General features: G+C 35.7%; 1 protein-coding gene across 2 annotated transcripts in view; it reads right to left on the bottom strand.

The window, feature by feature from the left end:
- LOC112048444 (nitric oxide synthase-like protein) overlaps positions 1-24624 on the bottom strand; it is a 165376-nt gene continuing 140752 nt past the window's right edge. For both annotated transcript variants that reach the window (XM_024085974.2, XM_024085973.2), the window contains 17 exons: positions 24253-24392; positions 21929-22103; positions 20611-20792; positions 16760-16874; positions 16039-16278; positions 14369-14473; positions 12291-12352; positions 8825-8937; positions 6097-6326; positions 4871-5119; positions 4646-4799; positions 4067-4236; positions 3536-3746; positions 2774-2861; positions 2434-2704; positions 2164-2355; positions 1-1520 (listed from right to left, as the gene is read on the bottom strand). In XM_024085974.2, coding sequence (XP_023941742.2) covers positions 1410-1520; positions 2164-2355; positions 2434-2704; positions 2774-2861; positions 3536-3746; positions 4067-4236; positions 4646-4799; positions 4871-5119; positions 6097-6326; positions 8825-8937; positions 12291-12352; positions 14369-14473; positions 16039-16278; positions 16760-16874; positions 20611-20792; positions 21929-22103; positions 24253-24392 — 2808 coding nt within the window. In that variant the 3' untranslated portion in view covers positions 1-1409. The remainder of the gene's footprint in view (positions 1521-2163; positions 2356-2433; positions 2705-2773; positions 2862-3535; positions 3747-4066; positions 4237-4645; positions 4800-4870; positions 5120-6096; positions 6327-8824; positions 8938-12290; positions 12353-14368; positions 14474-16038; positions 16279-16759; positions 16875-20610; positions 20793-21928; positions 22104-24252; positions 24393-24624) is intronic.

Here is a 24624-nt window from a genome sequence, read left to right as displayed (position 1 = left end):
TCATTTCCGAATAATATGGAACTTTATTTGATAAATAACAGACAATTTATTAATCAAATATTCGCAAATAGCAATATCAATTGTTCCTATCGCGCAGTCAAATATGTTGATAATAGTTGAAATAGTGCGAATATCTTGATATGAAATCTGATAATAACATTAATTTTAGTCCCAAATGTGCAATTAGACTTCGATTTGTAAATATCTGGTAAAGACAATAATTCATTTTTATGTTGATATAGAAATAGTAGTTATTAGAAATATTATAATAGAAAATATGAATACATTTCTTAGGACTAGCGTAAAAGATCACAAAATTTAACATTCACGACTAACAGCGTAGTTGATAGAACAATAGAAATTACGTAGTTAAGATAATATCCCTTAAAACTTTACGTTTTCTATCTTAAAATAATATTAAACAATTGCATTAAAATATTTCTCTTCATATATCTGGATGTTAAAAAATTAATTTCATTACATTAATGCGACTTTAATAATGAATGAATAAAGGTAAAAATAAATTTAAATTTTATGTACAAAGACCAAAATAACCTAGCTACAAAATTTTGTACACATTTTGGCAATCACAAACGTTTAAACAAAAATAAAACTCTCGTTGCTTTTACTAACTACAATGAAATTTAAAACATTATAAAAAATACCCATCATAATTCCATTTCATATTTATTTCAATTAAACACATTAATTACATGATATCGAAGATCGGAATGTCACAAATGCGGAGATGAATACAAAATAGGAAATCATTTCAAAAGCGCGATCTTTTGGGAATTTTACTTGCTAGTTATGAAAATTACTTTCTAAAAGCATAAAGCAAATACATTTCAAAGATCATAATATTATATTATTAAATGGTTCATCGAAACTTTTAAAAATTACATAAACCGATTGTGCGTAAAATTTTCAACCCTGCTTTAAAATGTGAAATCATAATAACAACAAATTCAAATTGAAAATATATCACATCATTTTATGAAATTCTTAAACACATGATAAGGTTGTTATTTTTCAATATACAAAATTATTTTTTCCAGAAAACCTAGATTAACGAAAATTATTCAGTCATATTAACTCAAAGTTTTGTAACTGACATAATAACAGTAAACTCATTTCAAATAAAAAAAAAAATATATGGAAACAATACTTCATTAATTTCATGAATATTAGAAACTCATACTAAAATTGCCTAACCTAGTAAAAGCTGGATCAAAGAAGACCAATAAAATCTTTATCGAATTTGATGAGATAATTCAAAATATTTCAAGCCTTAGATATTATAGATGATAGTAAATTTAATTATATTAATTATAAATTACGTGTTTACTGAAATTTTATGTTTGGTTCACCGCATGGTTCTGACTGGAATAATACCTTGAAGACCGCCGTCATGGTTGCGCAGCGACTCTGTTTCTGCGAGCCGACTCTCGTGAGGCGCTATGGACCTCGGCTGTACGTAGTGTGATGCCGAAGATATCCTCATGATAGCGGTTTTCCTCCTAAATAAAATAAATAATAACATAAAACATTTGCTCTCATATACCATTTGGCTGGTAGGAGGCTTCGGCCGTAGACGTACCGCCAAGCGATTTAGCGTTCCGGTACGATGTCGTGTAGAAATCCAAAAGGGGTGTGGATTTTCATTCTCCTCCTAACAAGTTACCCCGCTTCCATCTTAGACTGCATCATCACTTACCATCAGGTGAGTAGTCAAAGGCTAACTTGTAATTAATAAAAAAAACCATAAATAAAGCTACGTTTAGACTATAACCCTCTCATAATATAACTTATTGTGACACGTTAAGTGTCGCTTCAACGGGTGTGACTCTATTGTGTCCAAATATCTCGTATGGTTGAAAAGCTTCCAAAAAGTTTGTTGAAATTATTTTGCGTGTAAAAATTAATTCCTACGAGTCTAAATAGTATAGAGATTTATATCTGACACTTGTGTCGCAATTTATATCAAAGTCCAATCGTAGATTAAGGAATAACAATCAACTGAGACAATAACAGCTATAGCTTTTATTGAATTAACTCAAATAATTAGATTAGCACTCGTAATATAAATGTCAAAACGCAATGAATATAAAATATTTCGTTTATACGGATATTTAATTTTGAGACAGTTTTTTGTTTACTAACCTTTAACACAAACATGAAACTCTGTACTTGTTCATCAGTCATGTTGCCGTGTTTCTTTATTATTCCTCTTAACTTCTGATTTACATCTTCAGCCATCTTGCAATCACCACAAACATAAAAGTGTCCACCTTTATTTACTAACAAATCGTGTATTTCAGCTCCTTCGTTTTCAGCTAGCTCTTGTACATACATCTAAAAATTAAAAGCAATTAGCGACAATAACTATTTAAAGTCAAAGTTATTTGTTTTTAATTCTGTAATATAATGTACCTTAGGAACATCCTTTTCTCTAGATAAAGCTAGAAATACTTTAGATAATACTCGTTCATTAAGTGCTTGTTCCTTTTCTTCTCTATATAAATCCATAGTTCTCGTGCGACATCCAAAGAAAAGCCAAACAGGTCCAGCACTAGAACGAGTGCGAGAGTTCAAAAGTGCTTTGCGATGATGCCAAAACCCTCTAAAAGGTGCAATACCCGTACCCGGACCTATCAGTATAAGGGGAACGGATAAATCATGGGGTAGATGGAAATTTGGCGCACTGAAACAAACAACGTTGTTAGACGTAATAAAGAGGAACAAAAAGCGTTCCAACTGACGATGTGTTTACCTTCTGACGAATAGATAAACTTCATCTCCAGGCTTACGATCCATGAGATAATTTGAGCAAACACCGTAGTGGACGGGGCCTTCACCATCTGCGTAAATATTACATCATCATACTATATGAGGTATATAATATAAATAAAGGATCGTGTTAAAGATTTTGTTACACCTTAGCCAAAATAAACGATTTTCAAACAATGCCGCAACATTACGACTGAAACGAAAATAGAATGTTTGGTAATCATAATTTCTGAAGAAAAGCGATTTACTCGCAAATTGCTCGTGGGCAAACAGAATTACAAACTACTAGTAATTACCTATGACTACATTCGTGTGCATTTAGGCGTTAACCGTAATTTTTAGTAAAATGAAGTTACCTTAGTTATTATTGTAGGTAATACCTATATATAGAGTATACTATGGTATAATTGCCGTAAATACATAATAAAAGAGACATGGTTTGATTTATAATATACTCCGGCATGTTTTAAATATTGGCTTTCAAAAAGTCACTTTTTATGACATCATCGTAGGTACTAGTAGTTTTCCCACTACTTTATCTACTAATGATTTTAAGTTTTCAACGTAATATTTATAAATTTGTTTGCAAATATTCGAATAACTCATTTTTACATTTGCAGTTTATTTTTATATAGACAGTAAATAGTAATATTTTTACACATATACGTTTTTTCAAAATTTTTTATGTATTATAAATTTCTACTTTCAATAGCGAAACTCCAGCAAATTGTAATACAATACATACCTCGAGTTCGGTATGTAACGATGGCAACTGTGAGATGCAACCTTTTTGGATGAGCAATCGGTGATGAGGAGATAGAGTAAAATCTCGGTTGCAGCGGTGACAAAATGGCTGCCAGCAGTGATGCACTGGGTTTGGCTGATTGGAACTGATTCAATACTTCTGGTAGAGTCGGGAAATGGTAATGGCGCCAATCTTCATAAGCGGCTGGATCCTGAATTGCGAAATAAATTTTATTGAATTCAACATAAAAAGAAGAAATAACACAATGGAGCAAAGATAAGTTTTTCCGATGGTCAATTATGTGTTATTCATGATATTTTCTATAGACAATAAAGTGTACTATAATGCGTTAAACAAAGCGAGATAAAATATCGATACATTCTGCCTATTATTAGGTTATATAATGTGCAAGCGAGCAAGTATTATGTCCTTATCCTGTTAACAATCATTTTGTCAATTTGTTTACGTCTTCTATCTCGCTTTGACAAACTGTAGGTACTCTCAACTGTAGGTAGGACTGTAGGTACTCACCGTAGCAAGCGTGCTAAGTTGTTTTCTTTCTTCATCATTGTCACATGTGGTAGCTAAATATTGTAATAGAATAGTAGTTGGTGGTGTAGTAATGTCTAAGAACCGCGTGAATAATTCACGCACAGTGATCGGTGGTAGTTTTTCATGGGGCTCCCAAGATTTCACAGGACCTATAGAAATGGCAAGGTATTAATTCTTTCATGTTACGTAATATAATTAAAGTAAGCTTTAAATGCATATAAATTAAGAGCTCTTCCTCATTAAGACGATATGGCGACGTCGCCAGCGACACAGGCCTGAATACTTCTGTTATCCGAAGGTCGCCAAAACGAGTGGCCACCTCGACAGTCAGTTCATTTACATCGTCAGGAATGGACGTAGAAGAAATCGCACTTCTTTGTTATCTACGTCGTAGAAAAATAAAAAAAAATAAACTATGGATTCATCCTTTTATATCAGATCGAAGTCGAAGTGGGTTAGGTACTATACGTTTCCATATTAACTGTTTGGATACGTAGCCGGTGACGTGGCCATGGTGTCCTAATGAGGCAGAGCTCTAAGAGTAACATGTTTACACACCGCTCGATGTGTGGGTTTCTTTCATAAGCTGCAGTTGCAACGGTTCATCATGATTGTCAACGTCCTTCAAACGTGATAGCAGTGTATCAACTAATTCTTTACGATTACAAGCCATTATGCCAACATGGTCACCGGGATCATAATTGATTTCACCCTGAAAACATATAAATAATTATAATTGTTGCAATATTATACTTCATTTCCTAGTTTTATTACAATAATTACCAGTGGCTCCATATCAATGAAAATTGTCGATCTTTCAGCTGATGAATCTCCCAAATCTTTGTTTTCCATGACTACACATTTAGTTAACTGTTTGTTTACAGCTGATTGTAAGGCGTTTAGTAATCCAGGTGGTTTAATTTCGGGAGTTGTGAATCTCACTGTTTCCTCACTCAGTGCAACCGTTCCTAACGCCCTCTTAGCTTCTTGCAGAGTTTCATCATCATCCAAACAGAAAGTCTCACACGCCACCTAGTAAATATAAACCATAGATGACCTTCAATGATTCATGAGATTAACTATTTTTATCTCAACGTCACGCTTACTACGGTACTAGGAAAATGTTTTTATAAGAATTCAATGATAAGCTATCACTTTAGTATCTTTTGAAAAGTAACCAAACAAACATAGATAAGATAAGATAAGAGTAATTCATAGAAGATGAAGCTGCTGCACGAGCTGTTTTACTGGAATAGGATAATAAAGGAAAAACTAATTTTCCCTGTGTACCTAATAAAACGATTAGCAAATCTAATATTGGGTTTTTATAATGATCTGATTCATATATTATCTTAAATGATGTAAAGGTTTTAAAAGAAAATTAGTTACGGGCTGTATATTTCACACAGTACTAATTAATGATACAGATGATAAATATTCCCACGGTGAACGGCAATAGGCTACTCGCCTGCTGTATAAAACTAAGAACATTTTTTGCATATAGGCAGTTTAGATGCCTAGAAATTCTAATCACATTTTTATTTGTGAAAATAATCTCGTAATTGTAATATTTTTATAAAACAAAATTGTATTTTTATCACGTCACCGCAAACGCCAATTATAAACTGTGACGTCATTCGCTACAAGGCATCGGTTTGTGATTGGCGCTTAGCGGTGACGTGATGTATCACATCACATCACTGCAAACGTCAATCACGCTGTTACCTTTATGAATGACGTCACTTGCTTGTGTTGTGTTTCGGCGGCAAAAATTTTACGTAGATATTTTTTTATTTATATTAATTTCTTTACTGGTTATTATTGACGGGACAAAATAAAATATAGCTTATAACACTTCCACAATTCAGTTTAAACACTGTTTACAAAAGAGGCAAGTAGCCTATTTAAAAGCTTCCGTAAGAAATTAGAACATTTTTGTAGATCGAAAAACCCAATTCGTAACGAATACCGTAACCGGTTGTCAGCCTATTAACACAATAGCAACTCACGTTGAAGACACTGGAGGCCCACTTCCGGAAGGCCTGATCTTGGCCGCACATTTCGTCGCCTGTGGCAAGGTCATGGATTCGTTCCCCGCCGAGGTCACCGAGCAATTTGTCCACGTATTTGCCGAAGTTGCAGAAATTCGGATAGGCGCTAGAGCCAAGGGCGAATACGGCGAAGCGGACGTTGCTCAGCGGACCGAAACTGTCGATTGATGTCGCGTCTGTTGCACTTCCTATAATTAGAATAGTTACTGAACATTACGAAATCATCATTAATCATCATTATCAGCCGATGGACGTCCACTGCTGGACATAGGCCTCTTGCATGGACCTCAGCCGCCAACATCCAGCGGCTCCCTGCAAACTCGATTGATATCCTCGGTCCACCTAGTGAGGAGCCGACCAACACTGCGCTTTCCATGTTATACTTATATACTTATTCCCTAATGTTAACCTTACATTACGATATACATAATAATAATGATAAGTCTTCTGATGAACAAATAGAAATCCAAAATGATTCAAAGTATAATCTAAACAAAATTTAATTTGCAACGCATGAAATAGTGCACAAATGTGCAAAAGCAATGCTTTGGGCTGACGAACACCCGTCGAGGCACAATGTAGCATGGTTTATTATTGACATTGCTAACATTTAAATTAATTCCTTTTCACAACAGCTGAAACTACAAATCAGTATCAAATAATAAAAAAATAATGAGAGGTAGGAGCTATTTGATATTCAACATTCTATACAATAACTTGTATTTGATACTTTCACACATACGTATGTCATACAGCGTCTTTAATTGTGCGAAACCACAACAGTTTGCTAGACTATTCATTATGCGTACGCTAAAATAAATTATCAAATCAGAAATTAGGAGATCCGCAGACGAGGTCACTGTCACTGATATAGCTCAGCGAGTCGCGAAGCTAAAGTGACAATGGGTAGACTATATAATTTGAAGAGCCAATGGACGTTGGTGTCCCAAGGTGCTGGAATGGCGACCCCGCATCGGAAAGCGCAGTGTTGGTCGACCCCCCACTAGGTGGACCAAGGATATCAAGCGGGATGCAGGGAGCCGCTAGATGCTGGCGATTCGAAACCGTTATGCTTGTAAGTCCACGCAAGAGGCCTAAGTCCAGCAGTGGACGTCTATCGGCTGATAATGATGATGACGTACGCTAATATGTAAGTAATTTATTGGTATTTCGAATCCAAATAGATAGATTCTGCATATGACAACTAAACTTGAGATCTTGCGGTTCTTGTATAATCACAATTTACATGTAGGTATGGTTTATCGGCATCCGTGGCTCAGTGGTATTCGCGGTGCATTTACAAGATGGAGGTCCTGGGTTCGATCCCCGGCTGAGTCGATTGAGGTTTTCTTAATTACCACTGTACCGGCAAAGACGTACCGCCAAGCGATTTAGCGTTCCGGTACGGTGTAGAATCAGAAAGAGCTGTGGTTTTGATCCCACTCCTAATAATTTAGCCCGCTTCCATCTTAGATTGCATCTTCAGTTATCATTAGGTGAGATTGTAGTTAAGGGCTTAAAAAGTAAAGGCTTGTGAAGAATAAAAAAAAACATGTCTTATATTTTTTTGATTTTTCGAGTAAAATTTGAGGGGCAAGTGAAGAGCTAAATAATTATTATGTACTTCGCTATGCTTATTGATAGAGAGGTATTTTATAACTTATAAATAATTTTAAACGCTTTTTAATAATGACGTAAAACTAAGTCAAAGTCTGGTAAAAACTAAGTCATTTTAAAAATAATCGGCTACCATTTTTCTTTGAAATTTCTATAACTATGTTCACGTGACCTTTAAAGGTCAGGCGCAGAGCATCGTATTGTAGGACGTATTTTTAGCAACTGCGTGCTGTATTATAATTTTCTACGGAAGATGTTTTTCCTCTTATAATATGAAGAGAAAAAAATGTTTGTTTGTTTGTAGCGAAGAACTCCTAAACTACTAGACTTATTTAACAAATTCTTTCACCAATAATAAAGCTGTGTTATCTGCGAGCAACATAGGCTATAACTAATCCCCGTTGTCCCACTGGAGCTGGTGAAACCACAGGACGTCTTACCCATTCTTTCACCAATAGAAAGCAGCATTATCAGTGAATAACATAAGGCGTAATATAATGAACTCCACTGGTGCGGGTACATGGTTACATACACAATCATCGATATAAATCGTTAGATGGGCCCCTCCATATTAAAGAACGCACAATGTTATGTCATTACTCAAAGACGTGCACGCACATCTTGACTTAGTATGCAACAAGCTCATGCTGTAACTTAAAAAATATTTTACTGTTTTTTTCTGGTTTAATCCCTTAATTATGCCTTCGTGTTAAGTTTGGAAGTCTGTAAACACAAGCCGCAACACGAATAATCAGAAAGTTGTTACAATTACTTTATTAATTAATACGTAAGTATTTGCGAAGCCAATGACAATTCCGCGACGCTTTAGGGCCCATCTAACGATTTACGATCGATGTACACAATGATGTCTCTAAGAATCGTTTTAAACATTCTGTAGCAATAAACTCAAATGTTTGCCATGAGTATACAAATCATTGTTTTTAACTTTTCTTTACTAAATTACAGATAGAAGGTTGTAAGAATCACCCATTTAATCAGAATAATGGTTAACTAAACTTCGCTATGACAACCGGTATTTGTGTCAGAATCCATTGTAAATCAAAATTACCTTTCAAAGACTCCAATCGGCTAAGTTGTTTCGGATTGCCGACGGCGTATTTTTGATATTCGATTTGGGTGTTCGCTTTGATTAAGGATTTCGGTGTCAGCAGCTGAGAGGACCTGAAACAATTTAGTATATAAACACAAATTGTTAATAATAGTGCTTAAAGTTAATACTGAAATAGAAAAAAATGGTTTAAAAAAATTCGAGTTAAAAATATGAGTAGATATGGTAAATATTCTCAAAAACTAAAATATAAGTCAAATCACACATCAGTAATTCTTAGAGGTGGGAAAGCACGATTGGTAACCCGATGTTTTAACCACTTAAGTAAGCTCTTTATTAACAAAATGCTAAAGTAGTTTACAATTTATTATTACTAACACTAGTATAGGGTCCCAACTCCGTACATACATTACCTTTTAGGTGTATTTGTATACTTTAACAAGTATAATGTGATTTATTTGACGATTATGTCATCTCGATATGCAGGACGTTAAGGCGCTAACAAATTCAAATTATTTAATTTAATACATCACGCCTTAAGTTGCGTTCGTTGTTCGGGGAGATTCCCACGTCACCACGCCCTGAATGACGTTATTCGCCGGGCCCTTATCTCCGCTAACGTCCCCTGCGTGCTGGAACCTCCAGGTTTGTGCCGCACGGACGGTAGGCTTCCGGATTGGTTAACCCTTGTTCGTGGCAAAATGGGCAAATGCCTTTTATGGGACGCGACATGCGTAAGTACGTTCTTTTACTTTGCCTATCCGACTATCGAAGATTAATTATTAGTCAGCTTCCTAAATTCCTCTCTATCTTTTGCGAGGCAAATAGTTGTGCGGCGCTCGCGATCCTGGTCCGTTGCGTTAGACCACATGATTGTAAAACGTCTTTATCTTCCCTCTTTACGTCCGTCCGCCTCGATCGATTAAACTTTTTGTAACGTTTTGCAATTACGAGCCTTTTCCCCCTGGACAAGCGTGCGTAAAATTTCAACTTCTCTACTCAAAACTCCGAGCAGAGCCCGACACTTCTGTCCCAACTATCATGTCAACATTTCCCTTCTCTGCTCGTGTAGTTTTTCTTGTCCAACTAAATCTGGTAGGATCCTACTAGAGCAGCTTATACCCGTTCTAATAATGAACTTATTGCAGTAAGGCCAAGGCCTAAAACTATTAAAATAATAAACATTCCATATTTACTCCTTAAAACTGCTTCCTCATCACTCATTATTCATCTTAAGTCAGCCACCGAACTAATTCATGACATCTATTACAACATTAAACAAGTTATTTGTTAAGAGCTTAAAACTTAGCTCATCATCCATAAAATTTTAAACCGTTATACTAAACAGGCTTAGCGGTGGGTAATTTAGAAGTTACTTATTCAAATGTGTTTCGGCATATCAAGTCAAGCGTATTACTTTTAATGTGTAATTATAATATACCGTTAGTAATACTTTAATGGTTAACTTTAATTTATAAGTTTCGTAACTATTTTCGTAGTAATAATTGATGGACCAAGCAGGTTTGAGATAAAACATGTTGCAGGGAGCCACTGGAATAAAGGTCTATACGCTCAGCCCTCATTCGCACGAGAGCTTTTTTAACGGACGTTAAAAAAGCGCTCAAATACAATAGTATACCATGTCCAGATTGAATTGCGCTATTTGGTAAATAAACAAACCCTTTTGTCGATGCCAAACTTTCATAACAGTTTTCAGAACCATCAAACTATTAAAACACGCACAAACACTTTGTTCTTTACAATCCACCTATGGAGAATCATACAAACGTAACATTTTTTTAATTTACACAGGGTTTAATCAAAATTTTTAGAAATAAACGAAATTAAACACGAAATTATGCACACAGATTACATTTAAATGTTAATTTGACGTTTCGTCTCTCTAAGGTTGTGCCAAGTAAAATTGTCACCACAGATTAAAAATGAACGATTTACCGATTGTAAATATCGAATGTATTCCGTTCAGTATCGATATCGTAATTGAGTAATTTGAATAAAGTAATTTTTTCATAGCGCTGTTTAGTTAGTTACGTACTTATATGTTAAAAAAAGATAATGCGTTAACAAGTACTGCCTAAATTTTTTAGAACTCTTTTAATTTATAACAAACAGATACAAGTGAAAAAAATGTTATTTGATAGGTATTAATTAATATGCAACAGAAAGAGGTAGATAGTTAATATCGCGCATATTTTGACTGTGTGATTAGTGTTGCCAACTTAGAAGTGAGTTTTTAAGTAAAGTGATTTTTTTACAATTGATATAAAATTCGATTATTAGTAGTTAATTCTCGATATAGTTCATCAACGGCCCATTCCTAGGATGACGTCACAACTAATGTCAGTGATGAATACGGCCATATTTGTTTACAAAATTTTGCAATTCTAAAAAAACGAAGTTTATGTGTTCACACGAAAGCGTTTTTAAAACACGGCGTTTTTTTTCGAGCAGCGTTGCATTTTCAATTTTGGGCGTTGGAAATAGACCTTCATTTAACTTCATACTATATTTGGACGCTTTTTAGATGTCCGTTAAAAAAACTCTCGTGCGAATAAAGTCTTAAAACCAGTCAGTTAGCCCTCGTTCGCAAGAGAGTATTTTTAATGGACGTTAAAAACACGTCGACGTCCAAATATAACAAAAATTTCAAAGAATATGTTCACAAAACAGTGTTACACGACACTTTTTTATATAATGATTTATTTATTTTGCTATCATCCGCGAAAAGTCGACGAACCCATGAGACAACGTCACCCAGGTCCGACAAAATACTCTCTACGTACGTTTCACCCCGAAACCGGAGCATCCTCAGGAGATGTTGACTCTACAACGTGCAATTGCAAACTTTTTTATCGAGCAGTGTTGCATTTTCAATTTTGGGCGTTGGAAATAGACCTTCATTCAACTTCATACCTTCTATATGCTACGCCCGCCAACGCTTGGTTTTGACGCATCGCTTTTTTAACTCTCGTGCGAACGAGGCATTAAAGGTTTTATAAAACACTTATTATTGAAAAAGATAAACATTTTTCAATATATTTTTGGACTACGTAAATTAAACTCGACCATCTTACACCCTCAGTTTAAATTAATATTAATTTAAAAAATCCCAAAATTAGAATTCACAAACTGTAACAGTAAAATACTAGAAGGTAAAACCTGTAAAAAAAAAATATGAAGCTTAGACTACACTTCAGACAGCACTTTATAAATGACAGATCCCAGGTTCGATGCTCAGATTTTGATTCATTTTGAAACCAGTAGGAGCTATTGATTGAACAAAATTCCTACCCTGTTTCACAAAAAATTTTCGAATACGTTGTATGTAGTAGTATAATAGTATACGTCTAAGTACTTAATTTAATGTTTTTCTCATTAAAACTACGAGTAGATTGAAATTTAGCAAAAATAAAGAATATATTGACTATATTAATTTAATTCTTACCCAGACGTGTCTTCTCCAACTTGGTCTGCATACAATATTTCACATAAATGTTCCCCGAATGCCTGTGAAAGAACACAATTTGTGAGAAAAACATACTTGTAAAGTTGCAATGGGCGGGGCACATAGTTCGAAAAGCCGATGGAGGTTGGTGTCCCAAGGTGCTGGAATGGCATTAGAAAACGGAGTGTTTGTCGACCTCCCATCATTTAGGCTGACGACATCAACTGAGTCGCAAAAATACACTGTAATCTTTGGTCGCAGGGATTTGTTGAATGCAGGCGGCTCAGGATCGTGATGTTTGGAAGTCCTATAAAAGGCCTGCAGTGGGTGTCTATCGGCTCTCAAATATTTATCGCCAACTTAATAATATTAATACATGGTTAATTATTGTATAATATTAATACATCATCATACAATCAACCTACCACAATCAAGTAGAGCTTTTTATTAGGAGTATAATCTCAAAATAAATGTATGCTATCTGTACCTACGTAAGGTGACATACACACAAATGAATGACAAAATATAAACATGCATATCATACAATATTCTTAAACTCAGATTATATTTTTTAACATAAAGAGTAAACTATAGAATCCTAGACATAAATATAATCATCATCATCATTAACAACCAATGGACTCCACAGCTGGACATACGCCTCTTGCATGGACAAGATAAATATACATTTTATAAAAAAAAATCGAAACGATAGGACATACGCCTCTTGCATGGACAAGATAAATATACATTTTATAAAAAAAATCGAAACGATAGGACATACGCCTCTTGCATGGACAAGATAAATATACATTTTATAAAAAAAACGAAACGATAGGACATACGCCTCTTGCATGGACAAGATAAATATACATTTTATAAAAAAAAATCGAAACGATAGGACATACGCCTCTTGCATGGACAAGATAAATATACATTTTATAAAAAAAATCGAAACGATAGGACATACGCCTCTTGCATGGACAAGATAAATATACATTTTATAAAAAAAATCGAAACGATAGGACATACGCCTCTTGCATGGACAAGATAAATATACATTTTATAAGAAAAATCGAAACGATAGGACATACGCCTCTTGCATGGACAAGATAAATATACATTTTATAAAAAAAAATCGAAACGATAGGACATACGCCTCTTGCATGGACAAGATAAATATACATTTTATAAAAAAAAATCGAAACGATAGGCCTGTATTTGCGGACTGTTTCAATTTTTTTTGATGAGAAGTATTTAAACAACAACAAAAAAGTAACGTTTTCATATCAATAATAAATCGTACAGTATCAAATCCCCCTAATTCCGGAATACTTTAGTAATTTACTATACACGATTAATACTCGAATAGTTTTTGAGTAGCGAATGGGCTTTTTGTCAATTTCGCTTCTCTCCAATTATAACGAGATTGCGTTTGTACGAGTAACTTTTTGCTACTGGTTTTAATCAAGTATCTACGGTGTTAAATTTAAATTGATTTAAAATTTTCCTTGTTTTTATACATAAAAAATTCGATTCGCTAGTGTTCGGAAAACTGTAATCAAATTCTACGTTAGCCATTAATGAAAAAGATTTTAATAAAAAATAAAAATTTAACAGAAGACACCGTTTCTATAAGTATTATTATTATGTAAAATGATATAAACTATGACTATAATATGACTGACTATGACTATAATATGACTATAATATAATATGGTATGATATATTTAATGATGACTACAAACGAGAATCTTAGGAAAGTTAACCAAAAATAGGTTCGTATCTAAAGTAAAAAAATCCCAATTTAATTAATAAATACACAAATTCTTAGATCTAGTAGACAGACCAGGTTTATTCCCACCCGATAGACTATTGTCGTTTTTGGTCTTTTGACCCCCAAGCGCAAACTTTTCGTTCAGTTGCAAAGGAAAGAGGAATTACGAGTATATTGGTAATGCTTAAATAATCTATCTCTCTTGTGTGTTTTGGATGCCTCTGTCTCGGGCTTCTGACATGATTATTTAAAAAAAAACGACCAAATTTTTTCTTTTTAAAATTTAAAAATAACTACTTACGACTCCATTTTCTGGCGGATCGCCGTTTCCGAAAGTCGACGTCACCACCAATAAAAGCGCCTCGTGCTCAATGGACGTGATGTCATAATCCATCATGCAATGGACCTGCGAAGTATAACGACTATATACTGCAGAAATTCTAAAGATCTCAACGGGAACTCTTGAAAAGTTTATTTTAAATATTACCATAAATCCAACGAGAGCGCTCAAATTAAAATTCCTTTTTTCCTCACTTTGAATTAACACACTTTATTTTAACTTCTAACGTGAAGCTTTTTACTTCTGTATTTAAATTTGAATTAAGAATCAGGAATACATTACGAAAATCGAGGAAAGAAAATTACTAAGGAATGTAACATGTAAATTATGTCGTATATATTACATATTATAACAAAGTTACCATCGGTTGTCTATAATTTAAATAAAATTACTAACTAACAAATAGCAACACCAAACAATTTTTAAACACTTTTTTATTCTAAAACTTTCAGAAACTATTTAACGTACTTTCACGTGGTTTTCAGCATGTAGATTGACCGAAGTTTGAAGCCAATTTTGATAAGACAATTCAAAATATAGTTTCGTCAAAAACAAAAAGTAACGTGGTTAAAAGTACCTACAAATTCTTATTAATACCTTAATAAGAATTTGTAGGTACTAATAAAACTGTTAAGTTCCCAAAAATAATCTATTTATATTTTCAGAAATGTGATTGCGAAATTATTTTCGTACAAGTTATCTTTAGAAATAATAAAACGCTAATAGTTATAATAAATTGTAATGAAAAATAAATGCAGGCCTACCATATTATTGTAAGCCTGACATTATTTTACACATTAACAATCTATACAGCCTTTCTTGGTGTGTATTGTTTACCAACAAAGAAATTAGAAATGAAGGTAGAAAATACATGTCATTTCATAACTTATTTATTTTAGATGATGTATACATTTTATAAACAAACCATTGTTTATAAAATGTTATATAAAATATAATAACCATATATTTTAAGTTCTAAGCTTATTAATCAAATTTATTTTCATTAATTTAAGAACAAGTTAATTATAATTATTATTAGGTGTGAAATGACTAGTGATTTATACTCTCACTAGCTAACGCCGCGCGGTTTCACCCGCGTGATTCCCGTTCCCATAGGAATACAGGGATAATATACAGCCTATAGCCTTCCTCGATAAATTTGCTATCTATCGCTGAAAGAATTTTACAAATCGGACCTGTAGTTCCAGAGATTAGCGCGTTCAATCAAACAAACAAACTCTTCAGCTTTATAATATTAGTATAGATTTTTAATTCGTTTGTTGGTAAACAGTATTTATCAAGAAAGGTTGTAGTATAGCTTTACTCGTATCTAAATTAGCGTCGATAGAAAATATAAAGTAGTTAATATTGTAATAATCTCAATAATCATACTGGAAAAATTTTTAAAACGCAAATTTTGTATAAATAAGCGTAGTTATGACTATTTTGACTAATTGAGTTTATAAAATGTGAAAACAGATTTCGTTTTGGAAAAAGAGAAATATGAAAATGCGTATTATTTTCACGCTATACGTTATTCATTCGGTAAAAACTTTTGCAACATTTAATTCCCTCACCAAATAATGCGAGCAATTCTGTACTAAAGCACTCAGGTTGTGCCTCACAAATACCTGAGCATTGAACGCGTGTCCAAATATAACTCCTAATTCCTTCGCATACTGTTCAGACTTGCCGGTCTCGGTTGCATACAGAACGGTTGCTTTAATCCTCTTAGAGAGTGCTCGACCAAAGAGTTTGGATGTAAATTTCACCGCGCGCGCAATCTGCTTGAAGTGGAACTTTCTATTTATAGGCCTCTTGCCTGTGATCGGCTTTGACTTCTGCCATTGATGGGTCTTCCACGCTGGTTCCTGGGAAAAAATGTCACTGCAACTACTTGGCATTTTGTGAAATAACGTTAGAATAGTAAGTAGATAACAGTGGCGAAGGATGAAATTTGAGGCAAGCCGTCCTAAAGAAATTCATACCGTTTGATACAAAATCCGGTTTCTCGTACATCCATATATATTCATTACAACAATGAATAAGTATGAATGGATTTTTAAAAAGGTAGGTAATATACAGCCAGTTTTTGAGTATTTAAATGGGTTAGTTTCATGTTTGCGTAATTATTCTTGTATATGTAAAGTAAAATAGTAAAAACTTAAATTATATTTATTGATTTATTGAATGTTATCAAAAATTGGGAGAATACGTTAAAAGAAGAATAAAAAGGACAATAAATCTTTTTAAAATAATTCTCTAAATCATTACTCAGATATGTTAAGCTTGGACGTTACATATCGATGTAGGGTATTTTAGGGAAAAATAGGTATTCTAAAGTAATATTACCTGATATTCATACGCGGGCCTTAAGTAGTATAGCGCCATTTCTTGATGAAAAACTGGCGTGATAGACGAAGACATCGGTGGCACAATCCATATCCAATCCGCTGGGCAACCGGATCTAAGAGTACAAAATTTTATTATCATCTAGCGGACGCCCGCGACTTCGTCCGCGTGAAACTCGATGTAAACTTTCAATTACCCCTACCCTACCACTACCCTAATCTACCCCTACTCTACCCTACCATACCCCTACCCTACCCCTACCCTACCCCTACCCTAGCCCTACCCTACCCCTACCCTACCCCTACCCTACCCTACCCTACCCCTACCCTACCCCTACACTACCCCTACCCTACCCCTACCCTACCTCTACCCTACCCCTACCCTACCCCTACCCTATCCCCACCCTACCCCTACCCGACTCCTACCCTACTCCTACCCTACTATATAATAAAGTATCAAATTGTCATCCATACGTCATTACATATCTGTCATTATTCGTCAATTACATAGCTTTCATTTGCGTTTTGCGTTTCATGTCAAGTCACACGGGAATGCTGTCGAACGGGATAAAAAGTATCCTATGTCCTCTCCTGGCTCTAAACTACCTCCCTGCTAATTTTGAGCTAAATGGGTTTAGCCGTTCTTGAGTTATAAGTGGAGTAACTAAGACGACTTTCTTTTATATATATATATAGATAGTCCATCCACTTTTGATTTTTTTTATTATAACTCGTGTGCTAGCTATTACAAACGAATATTCCCGAATGTCGCCCATAGATATTGTATTAATACACACACTTAATACATTATTATACTACTTTAAAATCTTTATGAAAATTGAGACTTTTATTTTGTTGTGTAAAAAATTGCTACAGTTTTTACAATCATCATCATTATCAACCCATATTCGGTTCACTGCTGAGCTCGAGTCTCCTCTCAGAATGACTGGGGTTAGGCCAATAATCCATCACGCTGGCCCAATGCGGATTTCAGACTTCACACACGCAGAGAATTGTATAAATCTCAAATCTCTCTGGTATGCAGCTTTCCTCACGATGTTTTTCCTTTACAGTTGAGACACGTGATATTAAATTTCTTAAAATGAACACAACTTTTTTTTTCATTTATAGTTTTTACAATACACCTTTATATTTTTAGCCTTTGTACAGTCCACAATTCACAATTCAGTAAATAATATCCCCTACAATCATTATTTGCAAATTGTTATTATGACTCGCTATCACGAGTCGAAAGCCTCGTCAAAGGCAGCATTATGATACGAAACGTTCATTTCACAGTTCCATAATCTGGTAATAATGTGGGAACATTGCTTTATCACTCTGAATATTTGCATTAAAACACTAATTAATTAACACATCTCTCTGTTATCATATACAATGAAAATAATTCGTAGCATATGATGTGAATAATAATTATCTTCTCTTAATGGTTCATTGTAATATTTTGATTATATCAGAGAATTGCTTATTGTTCATATTAGTATGAATATTTGATAAAATAATTTATAATTGCCCGTAAGAGATTGATTGTAGCAATAAGTTCTCCTTTATGTGTTTACATTTTATTGTTTGTTTGTTATCACACTTCACATAAATATTGTAAAGGCGAAAGTTTGTGTGTAAGTATGTTTGTTCCTCTTTTACGCTGCGGCTACTGAAGCGATTTGGCTGGTAATGAAATTAGATTTTACTCTGGATTAACACATAGGCTACTTTTTATCCCGGAAAAATCCATGGTTCCCGCGGGATTCGTGCAAAACTGAATTCCACTCGGACGCGGGCGTCCGCTAGTTTTGTAGAAACGTGTACCATGGTATTATATTATTTGTTTTTAAGATTCTTTCTCCTTTTCTCTGGTATACTATTGATGTTAAGTTTAGGTAAAAATGATGAATGTATTAATTTTATTTATTCTTTCCTTAGTGAGTTATGATCAAATCATAACCCACTAAGAAAAGACAAAACTAAACGAAAGAACCGAGACATCGAGTAATGGACATTCATTTAAATACTTCAATCGAGTTTGCTGAATTCAAATAGAATAGTTCAGAAATCTTTCGAGAGAATAAGTTAAGTCCATTGAATTTTTACCAAGCGCTTTAGAATGTCACTAGTGTTTCTAGTCTTGGTTCCGATTCAAAATCCAATAACCTACTAAGACAAACCAACAAAGAAAAAAGGTGTATTCTGTAGCCCTGCATCTAGAGGGGTGACATTTTCCCAGGCAGTAGTATCAGAGAGAGCTAAAATTTTGATATTTTTAAAATAATACGTAGTATTTAAGAAGGGTTACTCTAAACCATGATCAGAGTTTCACAGAAGACTATCCCTAGGGCCAATGGAGTGCACTTCATAAATGCAGAATGGCACTGCCTACCCTGAAACCATGATAGCCCAGTGGATATGACCTCTGACTTCGATTCGGAGGGCGTAGGTTCTAACCCGATCCGGGGCATGCACCTTTAACTTTTCAGTTATGTGCGTTTTAAGAAATTAAATATTAAGTGTCTCAAACGGTCAAGGAAAACAACGTGAGGAAACCTGCATACATCAGAATTTTCTTGATATTACTACTTGTGTGAAGTCTGCCAACCGCATTGGGCCAGCGTGGTGTACCTACTATTAAACTAAGCCATCTCATTCTAAAAGGAGACCCGTGGTCAACAATGAGCCGACAAGTTGATAATGAAGAAGAAAGATCACCTACCCTTAGACTAAGGACTCATTACGAACCTGTATCGGAGACGGAATTTCCCATTTTGTATAATTTGTATTTATAGTGCCTACCCTATATGAAAATCTTGGCTTAAAAAATCTCTCGCTTCGTAAATTAAAAAAATGTATGGAAATTACATTCTCTAACTATCGACAGATCACGTGAACAAGTTGTCGATCGGGTCTGTCAATCCCACACATTGTAGAAAGAGGATCTACGTGCCACACTGCTAAGGCCCCCTTGTTACTGCTGTCCAAATCCCTCAATGACAGCCTTCAGTAAATACTTCATCAGAAAAACAAAACATGTGCTTCGGTTTGAAAAAATCGTAGATCCGGAGCTGTTATTTGTGATCGCAATAACAATCTACGAGACACAAACAGTCGCACGGATTGTTTGCCCACATGTGTGGTGTGACGTGGGCAAGGATGCGGCGATGATAGTCTTATGTCTGGATGCATGTAATTAATTAATCACTAATGTATAGTATCGAGTACTTTGTTTTTGTTCAATATTTTGATTACGTAGCTACTTAATGAGAAATATATATCTTAGCGAAGTTATAAAGGATAACACCAACTTCATAATTATCAACGCATAATCGGCTTATCTGAGCACGAGTGTACTCTCAGAATAAGAGGGGTTAGGCTAATAGTCCACCACGCTGGCCCAATTCGGATTGGTAGACTTCACACACAGAAAAATAAGAAAATTTCACTTCATTACTTCGTCGTTTTAAAAACAATTTTTTTCTTTTTTCTGACCAGGATTCGATTCAGCGACCTACCAAGTAGAGAATTAAGAAAATTCTCAGGAATGCAGGATTCCTCACGATGTTTTTCCTTCACCGTTTGAGACACCGTTTGAAGCATGCTGGCGGCTCGTGATCGTTGTGCTTCGAGGTCCATGCAAGAGGCCTATGTCCAGCAGTGGACGTCTATCGCTTGGTAAGGTGAAGTCTGCCAATCCGCATTGGGCTAGCATGGCTTAATCCCTCTAATTCTAAGAAGAGACTGGTGCACAACAGTGAGCCGAATATGGGTTGATAGTGATGATGATGATACAAACAGCCGAACTTAGGACCCTCACAAGTTTAGAAGTAAACAATTAGTTACCGTAATCTGTTTTCGTTGTCCAAATGCTTGATGAAGCTCTCGGAAGCGGTGTGGTGGTCCACGATGGTGGCGTTGTGCTGCTGGAAGCTGTGCAGCACCGCCACGTTGACCTCCACCAGCGCCTTGTCCTTCCACAGGTTCACCGGGGTGCGCGTGTCTAAGCCCATTTTGGCTGCTACTTTCTGTTTTTGAACAAAAAAGGTGGTATATTTATAAAGTTTTGGGAGAAAAAAGGTCTTTTTACCCAATTTTAAAAAAGGAGGAGGTCGCACAAGCACGCTTTTCGACGCGTATGTTTTAATTTTGGCCGCATGGCGTGACATCGTGCGGGAAAAAGTCGTGAATGTGTGATAGGGGTCACGACCCTCAGTAATGAGGAACACGACGCGGAGAGAGAGAGAGATTTATTTTTTACTTCATTACTTCGTCATTTATTAAAAAAAACGGTTTATTATTGTTATGTAGACCGAACAGTCGCCTTCCCGATAACCTGGATAAAGTAATAGTGGTGGGCAAGCTGGAAGGGAAACGACCACGCGGCCGATCACCTACCCGCTGGTCTGACCAGTCACTCACTGGACTCCCTGTAACAACAGCCATTTGAAAAGCTGAGGACCGGACTGTGTGGAGGGGAATCGTTAACAACGCATCGAAGGGACTGCAGTGCGGACACGACCTTCAGCAATGAGGAATGCGACCAAGAAGAGAAGAGAGGGACCGAACAGCACCATCATTAACACTATTACAACACGGTATATTGGGCCAAGCCCTGCCAGGTTTTCTAGGAGGATATGGGAGAGGATACGGAGCTTAGAACCACGCTACTTCAATAAGGGTGCATTTAATAATATTTCCAAGGCACGGAGGTGTAAGTGAGCCGTGATAGCCCAGTGGATATAACCTCTGCCTCCGATTCTAGAGGGTGTGGGTTCGAATCCAGTCCGCGGCATGCACCTCCAACTTTTCAGTTGTGTGCATTTTAAGAAATTAAATATCACGTGTCTCAAACGGTGAAAGAAAAAACATCGTGAGGAAACCTGCATACTAGAGAATTTTCATAATTCTCTGGCGTGTGAAGTCTGCCAATCCGCACTGGGCCAGCGTGGTGGACTATTGGCCTAACCTGAAGATTTTCATTCTGAGAGGAGACTCGAGCTCAGCAGTGCAACTTCTCAACTCCATCCATCATTTAACTGATTTTTTTTTAGAAAAAAGAAAAACTTCGTATCCCATACCCCGACCCAGGATTCGAAATTCGTTATCCGAAACCAGATAGGCTAAACGTGACCATCGGACCAATGATATGGATATTACTTACCTCAAGCATATTCAACCGATTAGTGTCACAGAAGTTCCGGCAGCCGATCTCCGTGCTCATGTACCAGCCGTTGAAGGCGTTGGCTGTGAACTCTATCCCTCCGCAGTCGAAGCGCATGCTGGACACGGCTGGCAGAGCATACCAGCGCAGCTGCAACTCCTCGAACCAGTCATGTCTAGAGAGGAAATAATATAGGTATTAAATTCAAACACCCAACCTAGTAACCCAACCCAGTTTTTGACGGCCTCCGTGGCGCAGTGGTATGCGCGGTGGATTTATAAGACGGAGATCCTGGTTTCGATCCCCGGCTGGGCCGATTGAGATTTTCTTAATTGGTCCAGGTCTGGCTGGTGGGAGGTTTCCGCCGTGGCTAGTTACCACACTACCAGCAAAGAGGTACCGCCAAGCGATTTAGCGTTCCGGTACGATGCCGTGTAGAAACCGAAAGGGGTGTGAATTTTCATCCTCCTCCTAACAAGTTAGAAAAAAAAATGGCCCAGATGTTGTCTACTAGCAGACGCCATGTGTTTTACTTGCATATTTCCCGTTCTCACGTAAATACGGGGATAAAATATAGATGTAGCGTTCTATTAGATCTAAAAGATCCAGAGAAAGGTTCAGTAGATCCAGAGATTACCCCCTAAAACCTCACAATCTTTACCTCACATGAAACACGGTATCGAGAATAAGTACAATCTCCTTTTCTATGAGACCGTATTCAATCACAACTTATCACACCACTTACAACCTGTTAACATTATCAATACCGAAACATTATTGAATGAGGTGGATTTATCGCCTATAAAAGCAGATTGGAGATCACTGGACCACACTTTTACGATAAGCAATCTGCTCTGTATGGGCGGTGGACGCCAATTTGCGGGCCTTTACAAAGCACAATATGCATTCTCTGACTTTTATGTCGGCATAAATGTGAGATGAAAAACGATAGGATGTGTTACACGTCACAGTAAGTAGCTGTATTATAAAAGGATCTACTATTAAAAGGTTCAATTGATTAATTTATTTGAATCGTAATGGGGATGATTACTGTTTTTTAAATTGTATATAAATTAGGAGTATGCTAATAGTAAAGCAATTTTGTAAAAGTAACAAGGTATCTGCGATCATTACTTTCGGAGCTACAGGGATTTAAAGGGTCAGATTTGTGGCGCTGCCGCGGATCCCTGAAAAACGCCCCATACAAAATGGTACGAACTAATGACGTCGTAGGCACTTAATGATCGTTAGATTTGTATGTGCGTTTAAACAAAATTACTAATATCTTTGTTATTTCTGCGTTTATGTTTATAGTTCAAATATTAAAAAATGTCACGTTTAATGTAAGGAAGCTAAAACTATATGATTTTTCATCTAATTACGATAAAAAAAATTTAATAGATTTTGAAATTTTATAATCTTATTTATTTTGCAAATATCCAGTCAATATTTTCTTTTTATATATAAATTAGTTAACATTGACCTTATTTACCTGAATTTATTATAAAAATCAATATATTGAAACCTAGTCATCATCCCCATTGTATATAAATTACACAGATTAATCAATAATAGGCAAAAGGAGCGTACGGAACACAACGGTGTTGTATTCGTCACAAATACAAAATGCAAAAACTCGCATCAGTAATTTTCAATATTATTCAAGAAAAATGGCGTCTTATGTTTTTGTAAATGTTTTAAAAACTGTTCTCAAAAACTAAACAAATAAGATGTAGTAGTTTGTAGTAGAAGTGTTACATTTTGAAATACAAATTTTGAAAAAAGTTGGTAATTTTGTTTAAGCAGAGGTCAAGGAGACGCCCGACTTTTGTTTTTTTTTTTTGTATGGGTTTCATAATCTTATTTATTTTACGAACATTTCGGGTCTTTGTTTTTTTATGCAATAATTAGTTAATATTCATAAAAAATCAATATCAATATTATATTCAAATTTAGTCACTATCCCCATTGTGCGAGACTAAATACATATGTGTGTGGTGAAATACACAATAACTTTGTAAAATATAAATTAGATATTATTTATACTTAAAAATATTATAAAAAAGTAAAGTTTGATCTCTGGATCTACCGACCATCTATCTATTATCTATATGTACCATCCATATATACCATCTATCTACTAACTATCGATGTACTGAAAATACTTTTACCACTAGAAAGCTACGTTATTTGTTATCGTCATAGACTAGAAAATAACTAGGGGATAAAATATATTTTATCCCCGTATTTTCACAGGAACGGGAACTACGCGGGTGAAAACGCGTCGGCTTGTGGTTCATATATTTTTTTGTTGATATACTTACGTGGGGTGAGTCATATGGATCTCCATCACAAGCTCCCGAGGGATCTCGAAGTAGTCGGGATCCTTGCCGTTAGCTGACAGCACGAGCGGCAGTATATCCCACGCGGTACGTGGCGGCTTCCAGCCCAGCTTCAGACAGAGCTGCAGTGGAATACAATGATTATATGTATATCTTTGTCTAGGTAATACCTAGTACGTAAGCAGATTTCTTGTCTTTCTTCTATCGATCGATATCAACCCATATACGGCTCACTGCTGAGCTCGAGTCTCCTCTCAGTATGAGAGGGGTAAGGCCAATAGTCCACCACGCTGGCCCAATGCGGATTGGCAGACTTCACACACGCAGAGAATTAAGAAATTCTCTGGTGTACAG

The sequence above is a fragment of the Bicyclus anynana genome, chromosome 5 (genome assembly GCF_947172395.1).
Source record: "Bicyclus anynana chromosome 5, ilBicAnyn1.1, whole genome shotgun sequence".
NCBI classification, from domain to species: Eukaryota; Metazoa; Arthropoda; class Insecta; order Lepidoptera; family Nymphalidae; genus Bicyclus; species Bicyclus anynana.
This window is presented reverse-complemented; position numbering and strand designations above follow the sequence as displayed.